Genomic DNA, 10,165 nt, shown 5'->3' on the forward strand with positions numbered 1-10,165 from the left:
GTAATGATCACATTTTAAATGTATCTTGAATTATGAACTGAATACCTGCAATACAATTGTTCCAGTAATCTACAGGGTCGTTAGACAGCTACAATGACCTCTTGCCTAGCATTTAGGGCAGGGTTAGTGAGCATGGGCAAATCAATGGTAAAATCAGCTGTGCCACTGACTTTAATGATGTCTCAAAGTGAGGTGTTCATACTTTATCTGTGAAAACGTTCGTGAAATACGCCCTTTTTTTAAAAACAAATTCAACATGATATATCCTGAACCTATTGTCATTAGGCTACTAATGTTAGTACTACATTTTTTTTCTAAAGCTGTAATGACAGAGTTCATGATTTCCTGGTGGTGTCACTGTTTGACAATTCAAAAAGTAGTGCTGTGGGATTGACTACACTCATTTTCACTTTGTTGCAGGCCAGTATATTTTTTTTATTTGATGACGAAAAAACAAAATTCCTGACTTATTCAAAGGCATGATGCATAACAGAAACAAAAGGCAACAACAGTGGGGGGGAAAAACTTCCTTTATCATCCTATCTCAACAGCCACAGCACTGCATGGCACATGATACCTCATTATAAAGAGCGTTGTCTTACATTTGCATCAAGCATATTGACACATAACCATTATACCTAATTTGCCTAATTCTTGTTTAACACTCTTGCTATCCAACCCCTGAAGGTTGAAATGCGTGTGTAGACATCAGGAGTCCTGGGGTCTCCGCATCTCCGACCAGAGAAGGAGACGACGCCTGCTGCAGCTCCATCACACACCAACGGACCACCTGAATCCCCCTTAAACAGAAATGATAAGAGACCCTTCACAAATTGTGTAGTTTGTATGAAACATCCTGAGATATGTTTTTGTTCTCAGTAATTATGTCCTTCGCTACAGTGGCATCATTTTGAAACTAAAAACAAAGATATTATTAACAAATGTAATGTTTATTTTAACATATTGAAGCGAACTCTTTGAAAGGTTTGCTTTTTAAGCGTATTCTCTTACCGAGCAGAAGCCTTGAAAGACACCGGCTCCAATGCCACAAACCATGCTCCTGGTGATGGGAACAGTTCTCCACCTTCTAATACACTCCCGCTGTGGCAGGATGGTTACGTTAACTTCCTGAAGCCTGTTCGGTAAGGTGCCATTGTCCCCTACATCCCCCCAGCCAGCTGTGATGCACTGACTGGAAGTACTCAGCCTGCCTCTTTTCGGAGAGATCAGCTGCACGGAGTCCGTCAGTTGTGCACTTCCATTGAGCTGAGACAAGAACAATTCAATTGATAAAGAAATACGTACATCTAAACCTGAATTTCCCTTTAATAATCTGATTCACTGACTATGTAATCCTTACCTTTAAAAGCATAATATCATTACCATGTCCATCATAGTTGGGATGTGGAATGGATCTAACTACAGTGAACTCCTGCTTTGTAGGCTCATTAGCGGTCAGGGAATTAGCTCCAAGCACGACTGTATATGGTCTAGAAATCACAATAAAATGATGGATAGGCATTCAATATGATGTTAAGAGTTCAAATAATCTCTCTTGAGATTGACATTATTTTCAACATTGAAAATATCATTACATAAAAGAAAACAACAAATTGACCACTTCTAAGAAGAATTTATGTTTTCTAGTTGTCCTACAAATCAGCACTTTCCATTCATTTATTAAGTACACAATCACCTTGCTGACTTTAAAGAAGAACGGTATTCACTAAAGTAAAACATTGTCAAAGAGTGCATCCCCTAAAACATATCCTGCTTGTAACTAAGCCTTACTTTGACAAATATGTAATATGTAAAAATGTTTGCTGGAATAAATTATTTCGGTCTGACGAATTAAATGTCCCTGTAAGTTTGTATTTCTACTAAATTGACCTGATATGAAAAAACACAAAATAACAGAAACATCTCTGACTGTTTTTTGTAATCTTACATGGGTATCTCACAATGTGCTGCTGTGAGCACAAAGTCCCCTCTCACCAGGGCCCCCCCACAGAGGTGGCGTCCTCGGACTTGCAGCGAGGCCATGTACGGTCGAGAATTAGGGGCAGCTTCTCTTCCTCCAACAATATAAGAACCATCAGCCCCTGAAATACAAAATCACAATTCATTAATCGCCTGTGTTTATCCAAATTGCTCTCAGTTGGCAGCCAATGCTGATTTATATGCCTCATCTTACCATTAAAGATGAAGAGCAGCAGTAGTAGGGAGCTGGTTGCCATGGTCTCTGCTCAAATCCACACCTTCCACTAAAGGTCTAGTTTTTAGAGAAGTGAAGATATTACTTACTTTGTGGTCTTTATTGCTTCAGTGTGTTTGCTAACAGTCTGTTGAGCTTTTCGTAAAAGGATGGTTGGATTACAAAACACGTGTAACTTGCATGTTCAAAACAGGCTTTCATAATAGATGCAAGAAACTTTTAGTGTTAAAGACAACCGCCATATTGAGACCCACAACGCCCACAAGTTGTTTAGCAAAGGTAGACATTTTGAAAAAAAAGCTACAAATTGACATTTCCTGGTTCCACCCCTGGTACATTGCAGCCTCTGTCAGAATGTGTGTGTGTGTGTGTGTGTGTGTGTGTGTGTGTGTGTGTGTGTGTGTGTGTGTGTGTGTGACAGTCCATATTGGCATGTCTTGTTTTCATGAGCAATTTTGTTGGTAGACCAGTAAAATTAAACTGTAAGATACCCATATTCATTAAAGTGATAGAGACAAAAGTGTGTGTGTGTGTGTGTGTGTGTGTGTGTGTGTGTGTGTGTGTGTGTGTGTGTGTGTGTGTGTGTCGAGAATTCTTACAAACTTGTGTTTTATTTTAATGTGAGTGCTTAGATTTAACTCTTGCAAATTGTTGAAAGAATTATTTCTCTTTCCTCTTTTCACTAGTTTACATCACATGTATGTGAACAAGAGCTTCATTGAAGACATAATGTGTTTTAGTGTAATGCAACACATAGTAGACAGAAACGCTCTAACATGTAACTGAGTTCCTCAGTTATGTTAAAAAAAATTCAAATTCTCCTGTTGAAACTGCAGTAAATGCCAATATAAAACTGCCGTTTAAAGAATCAAGTATCACTGTTTTGATAACTAACTATCACTAGAAATATATTTTGCATTTCTCATAATGACTTAAATACCATTTTGTGTACCCTGTTGAAGACCGTTACCATAGGAAACAAATACTACAATATTTTGAATTGGATTTAGTTTTTTATCAAATGGTCGTATTTATTCATCATTATTTAGATGAACTAATGAGGACATGGTTCATGTGTGCCTCCCTTGACACAGCCTAATCAAACATTTCTTTGACTTGTGTGACAAACTAGCTGAACCTCAGTAACCACAGTTTCCAACCTCAGATATGAGTGTTGATGTCAGAAGACACCACACTCATATCTTCAAGTAAAGTGTCATACAACGTGTCTTATCGTCTTGGTATACTGCTGTATGCCAGACACGTATGCAAACAGCGTTTCAAGTGCTGCCCTTTGCCATTTTTTAGGAAAATAGGAAATAAATAAATAACATATAATATAATATTAGGAACACTATCATTTACAACCTTTTCTCTTTCCTGAATGGTTATTCTCCATAATGTACGTGATTTACCAATAGTAGGACTGTTTCATTTTTAATCTATTATATTACATTATCTTATTTATAGTCTAATGGGATGGCATTCATATCTTGGAACCTGGAATAGCTTCTTAGCGATGTCATAGGGCCTTCACTATGGTTTGCTAAGGTTCATATAGCTTCAGTGAGCTATATAGAACATCAACATGTTATATATATCATATTTATATATTTTTTAAATATTTTAAATAACTTATTTATTTCCTGTTAGGTTAAAACGCAAGTTAATTTATTTATTTCATTGTTTTTAACACACTTCTTCTGTGATATATGTGTGTTGTGGTCGATTATTATTATTTTATTACGGTAAGATAAATTTTCTCGCGAATAGATCTTTAGTTCTGCTGTGTAACGTCATTGTTTTATTTATTTTTGTATTAAATTTGTCGTGTGGAATTTTGTTTATAATGTCTAATTTTCGTCAAGACTTGCTCCAACGATATATTTATTTCACCTAATTAGTAATAATATTTATTTATTTTTTGCGAAAACCCGGTAATACACCTCATGTCATTTATAGTTAATTTCATATTTGCATCACCACTTCAAGTTAATCTAATTATGTTTTGTATGATAATTGCCAGATTTACGTACGACGTCAATCGTTTTCACGCCAATACCTTATCCACACAAAAGTATAACTATGATTAAAGTCTCTCATCCCCTTTTACGTGGTTCCCGAATTACAAGGAGTTATAAAGTGACGTACAGTTTTTAACCAAATTGTCAGTGTATTACAAAGACACACATGCTTACTTTATCACCCGAAATTTTAACGGTGTATTCGGAACCTTTGTGTTCCATCGGTTCCGAGATTTACGTCATTGAGCACTTACATACGTTTTTCATGAAATAAGGGGTTTTTATCCTACATGTTTAAGTTCCTAGCGCTGTTAGAACTGCGTCCACTGTTTTCCAAATTTTTTTCCGGGGTTTTTCTTTTTTAGCGAGGTGGGTTTTCACTCCTTGTTTTGCCTATTTTACTAGCTCTCGTATTTAATCCAGAACTCTGTTTTATTGATCAGCCGACCATGCGACCATGCCTGACTGTGACCGTACCTCTATACCTGTTCTGCATTGACTGTGTCCTAGTTCCCCTGTGGGACCCCTTATATATTGTCTTACATTGATCCGAGTGTCCACCTTTGTTAGTCCCCCCCGGCCCCGACCACGACTACTCTCGCCCTCTTGTGTGTTTCCTATCCCTTCAGTTCAATTCGGGACCTTACTTTGTAGTTGTCCCTCACAGTTTTATTTTGTCCTTCACTTCTGTTCTGTTTTTTACTTGATTTTAGTTCTTTTTACTGGCTCTGGATTGTAAAAACTCGCCTGTGGTTGTTTTTACACTGTCTCCGTTCGGTTTTTACATCGAAATTTCCAGATTTTCTTTTAGGGGATCGCCCAAGTGAAATAGGTGCGAGATCGTATACGACCACCCTTTTCAGGACTATGACCTACGTTCCGGACCGGTCAAAGTGATTGGCGTCCCGTTACAACGTCCTACGTCCAAACGGAAACGGGGCAGGGCTGACTACCCCCCGGACAAGCCACCATTTCTGCCATTACGTATGTGGAATTGATTTTAAACAAGGTTTAGGTCGATTTGAGTATTTTTTTGACATCATTTATTGGGGAAAAGGATGAGGTACAATTTTCATAACATAAACACCGCGGTTATAGGTTTATCTGTTTATTTCGACTTGTTATTAATCTTTTATGTAAACTTTACTATGTGTACAGTATTGTTGGTTGACGTAGCGGTGTGACTGTGTCCTATTACATTACGTTCATATATCCAAGATATTTTCTACGAATTTTACCTACCCCTCCTGTACCTCCTTCTCCTCCTTAATATTTGCATACAGGATTTCGTCGTATGCATCGAATTCGTACTACATACAAACAACGTACAACCGTTTATCGTGAGGGCCTCCTGCACGCAACCTTTCACTTCTTTTATCCGTCCGTTAGTCACATAAGCTTGGACGTTCATTTTTCCAAGCGTGGAACTGTCGCCCGTCTAGTTTAGGAAAGCCGGTGCTACGCCCGAAAAAGCTATCAAGACGAAGAAAAAGAAGACGGGTCGGTTCTAGTTTTGCCATTTACAAGACTACTGAAAAAGAAGGTAGGCTGTTTACTTTATTATTCGGTCAAAAATTGAGACAAATAAAAGTAAGTAATACTAATGTCATGAACCTTCATTTTAGTATTTCCCTTTTAACAGCGCTTCTATTCAACTCTTACATAGTACATCGCCACGTCCTTCTGCCATTGTGTATACACCTCCTAAAGGACAGTTTGTGCCGTGCGTGCGTGCGTGTTGGTGTGTGTGTGTGTTGTGTGTGTTGTAGTGTGTGTGTGTGTGTGTGTGTGTGTGTGTGTGTGTGTGTGTGTGTGTGTGTGTGTGTGTGTGTGTGTGTGTGTGTGTGTGTGTGTGTGTTGTGTGTTTGTGGTGGTGTGTATTTGTAAAAGCTGTCAGGTTCGCCGGGGTACCCCCTCAAGCTGCTGTGAACGAGTTCAAGAGTGAGGGGGATATAAGAATCCTGTATATTATCTCCATAAGCTTGCACCGTTAGACATTATCTACCTACACTCTCTGCTTCGTTGTTACTAGTCTTTACTTTAACTCAATGAGAGCTCCCTACGAGGTTCGCCTGAAGGTTGTTTCCTTTAATGGATTGTTGTTATGTTGTGGTGGAGTGTCCTACCAGAATAATAATGCTTACTCATTCTGTCTCTACTGCGGCGCACTGGTCGCCCCGAAGTAGCAACAACGTATGCTCTCCAAGTCAGGGCAGGCGGGCGCGAGTGAACTCAGGCTAGGAGTCGTTTGGGGGTCTGAGCACCGGGAGTTTTTTTATATTTAGTTGCATTTTCCTTCTGCTTCGTAATTTTCTCTGGGGTCCCTGTTATGGGCGCTACAGACCTTCACCCTGACCTGTAGTCACGCGCTAATTCCAATTCCATAACGTCACAAGGGTCCACTCACCACCAGCAACCGCAACCTTCTTTATCTTTGTCTGACTCACACTAAAAAGCTACTCCCATTCCTACTTCTTTTGACACACCAACCCCCCCTTCCTCGTTAATCCATACGATCTTATCGACGCAGCGAGCGAATATCTCAGCTAAGATAGCTCGTCGTCTCGTTGGTTCACTTGGCAAACAACTTACAACTCGCACCTCTCGATTGGATGCCGGGTGTTTCGAGGCTCTTCGTTTTACTCTGAGTTAAATATAACTTTCAAACTCTTGGGGGGGTAACCGAGCGTTGTTTTGTGTCTTACCAAAGTCCGTCTCTTTAGACGTAGTTTAATTTTAGGTGGGACCCTTGTGTGATGAACGTGGACTCTGTAGTGACCTCAGTGTTGTGTGGTGGTGTGTTGTGTGGTGTGTGGCTGTTGTGTGTGTCGTGTCACGCAGAATGTTTGTGGTGTCGCTCGATGATGACTAAGATAGATAAGCTTGATGGGTTCTGGGTATGTGTGTCGGTGTGAGTCTGTGTGGTCGTTTGTTGCTCCACGTATGTGTCTAACTTGTCTTTATTTAAAGTTCGCGAAGTCTGGAGAAGACTTAAGCGCTCTAACGCTCATTTTATGCTTTTTACTTTTGCACGGATCTATTCGGCCTACCCCTCTCTCTCCTCAGGTTCTACCTTCTATTAGTCTACCTATGGAGTCTGAGTCAGCTCTAATTGGCTGTTTAGATCGTGCGTCACACACACGCCTGCCTTACCATGGTAACTGGTCCGGGGCTAGATGTACGATTAGTACCCTGAGCGGCAGTGTTGGCACTGTGGCCTCCATACCTAATTCGCATATGTAAGTATGCGTGTGTAAAGTCTCAAGTAGGGGTGTCTCATCCTCTCCTTGAGTGTATTGTGTGTGTTTGTATTATATAATTTTTCTATAGACGTGTGGTCTTCTCTCGGTCTACGAACTTACACTCGTGGTTTTTTTTATCTTTATTGGGGGTCTTTTATCGTTATTTTTGTGTGTGTGTGGTTTCTCGTTCCCTTGTGGGGGTCCGTTTATATTGTTCTGTGGTAGGGGGTGTGGGTGGTCTAAATGGGTTGCTAGTGGTAGGGGAGTTTGGGGGGGGAAAGTAAGTGCTGTAGGCTTTACAATCATTTATTACATTTGTTATATATAGTCCCTGAAAGTAAGGTGTGCCTTTTCCCACACAGAATGCGAGTTGACTCACAAACGAGAAATGTACGTTCCGTTGTTATTTCTACAAGAGTTTAGCAAAAGAGAAAGTAAAGTTAAGTAAGTACTTTGCCTAACCTAACACGTCTCGTCTATAAATAAATTAACTCGACGAATCTCAGTCTCTTCGTCCCAGTCGGTTCTGTGAGGTATGTTCCCCTAATGGTCTACNAACTGAAACTCTGCCGCATGTTCCCCTCGTCCCTTGGAAGAGGCGGAGAGGTGGGTGTTTGTCATCAGCTGGTGGCAAACTGGAGAGAATTACAGTGCTTGCCTCGACGCGGAGGGATTGCATTAAATAACAGCAGCAGGAGCAAACGCTTGCCTCGGAGAGGGAGAAAAAAAGCCACAGCGGAGAATAAACAGAAGGGAAACCATGGCAACCATGCACGGGAAGTCTTCTTCGCTGCTTTTGTAGCAGACTACAGCGCCACTTACAGGCCTGGCATATGGACTACAGTGTTTCCAGCGCTTTCGAGCGGCAATGGCCGGCCGTGGCCCAACCCCACATTCCCCTGATAGGTGGAGGGTTGGCCATATAGGCGGGGCTCCTCGTTCCTGACGTCAGAGAATTTTCAAATCTGTATCAGTCTGTATCAGATCCGTTGCAGTCCCGTTTTTAGAGATTTGGGTATGGAGGAAAAGAGAGAGGGTTGTGTTTTCTGACACTTGGTGAGTTCCCTGACACACCGGGGACACATATTCGTGTATAAAAGACGTGCAAAAGTGCATTTTGCATGATAGGTCCCCTTCAACATTATGATGGAGCCATTTTCTCTCAAGTGCTAGGTGCTGTTTTTGTCCAGGCTTATTTGCAAGGTTTACACTTTAATCCTCTACTTTGAGAGGGTGAAAGCTTTTTTAAGGTGTTTACGTGCACTTTTAGCTGAGGTCCACTGCTGTGCTCTTTTTCACGACTATCTAACAAAATCACACTTCATTTTTTACAACAGGGACAAGCAGCTCCACTTTATTGACTTGAATTTGGAACATTATTGACTGGACAATACTCTCATCAACGATTTTTAACTATGTGAAGAACAGAAATATAATTTAAGTAAAATGGTTCCTCTTCACTTCAAAATGTGTCCTGATTTTCTTTAAATTGGAAAATAAATATAAATTTTAAGTCCAGCTTTTTTGTTTACTTTACTTTATCCCATTTATTTCCAAAGGCAGTTCATTTTTGCACTACTTTATAAAAGCATATAGAATCCAAAGATGTTTTAAAGACTCTGCAGCTCATCCATTCAACACATCAACAACAATAGAGATGATATCCTGCCGAAACCAATTCAAGATACAATAGTCCTGTATCTAACCTGCACGGTCTGACAGGCAAACCAATACTCCAGTAGTTCTTCAGGACTAACTGGGTATAACGTCCTGCTGTAAAGGACTCTGATTTATTTTAGAGCCACAATGCAGGGACAGAGGAAGATCATTTTTGAGTATTAAGGTTCATATTGTTAACCTCTCCCCCCACCCCAACCGACATGTCATTTGCAGCAACAGACTAATATTAGCGCTCACCTTTGCTCTGTGTGTCAGTATGTCTCACCCACAGGCACCCGACATTAAATTAGCTCTAAATTCTCGATCACATCGCTGCCTACAGAGAGCAGAGCAGATGTGATGCCAAAATACTCAGCACACTTCCCATCAGCTTATACAGCCTAACTTTTATGACACGACAAAAGCTGAATGTCACCAAGTTATTGGAACTCAAGAATCAACTCTTATGTTCATTTGAACCTCGTTTAATCTTTAGAGCTAGGGATGGATTGATTGGTAAATACTGGGGCGTAATGTTGTTTGAAATAATAATTTGGCGGATGTGGATATTTTTTTGCTGTGTTTTAAGAAATAAATCTATCAAATAACCTTAATGAACCATCTTTCACATGAAAAATACCTTTAATTCTGCTCAAACTATTTATATCTAGCTACTAAAGATAGCCTTCTGTAAGCATCTCTGCCTTATTAAAGTTCAGTCTATTTTTCTTTCAAATGAGATGGAAGACACAGAGCTGAAATGCCTCTCATTGCCCTTGCTGCAACATGAAGCATGTTGAAAAACGGAGGTGATTATTTCTCCAAATTAAGGTTACACAAAGGTTAAATAGAAACTCCCACACTGCCATTTTCTTTCATTTTTATTTGTGAACAGACCAAACCGGGGCATACCCTCAATAAGCCTTTTAGCTTACCCTCACCTTTTCTGTTATATATGGTCTTTTGTGAATGCTATTGTTATGTTTTATAATGATACATTTAAAAAATTCCAATCACGTGGCGCG

The 10,165-nt window shown here is 40.1% G+C and overlaps 1 protein-coding gene across 1 annotated transcript; it reads right to left on the reverse strand.

Annotated features, from left to right (window-relative positions):
• Positions 1 to 512: 512 nt before the first annotated feature.
• On the reverse strand, positions 513 to 2,274 carry LOC104964523 (serine protease 57-like). Its single transcript, XM_010793333.1, has 5 exons — positions 2,195 to 2,274; positions 1,949 to 2,102; positions 1,361 to 1,490; positions 1,012 to 1,266; positions 513 to 800 (listed from the first exon to the last, which is right to left on the reverse strand). Exons 1-5 carry the CDS (start codon positions 2,235 to 2,237, stop codon positions 648 to 650), a joined length of 735 nt encoding a protein of 244 aa, XP_010791635.1. The 5' UTR covers positions 2,238 to 2,274; the 3' UTR covers positions 513 to 647.
• Positions 2,275 to 10,165: the final 7,891 nt, after the last annotated feature.

The sequence above is a fragment of the Notothenia coriiceps genome, unplaced genomic scaffold (assembly GCF_000735185.1).
Source record: "Notothenia coriiceps isolate Sejong01 unplaced genomic scaffold, NC01 NC01_scaffold00037244, whole genome shotgun sequence".
In the NCBI taxonomy this organism is placed as follows: Eukaryota; Metazoa; Chordata; class Actinopteri; order Perciformes; family Nototheniidae; genus Notothenia; species Notothenia coriiceps.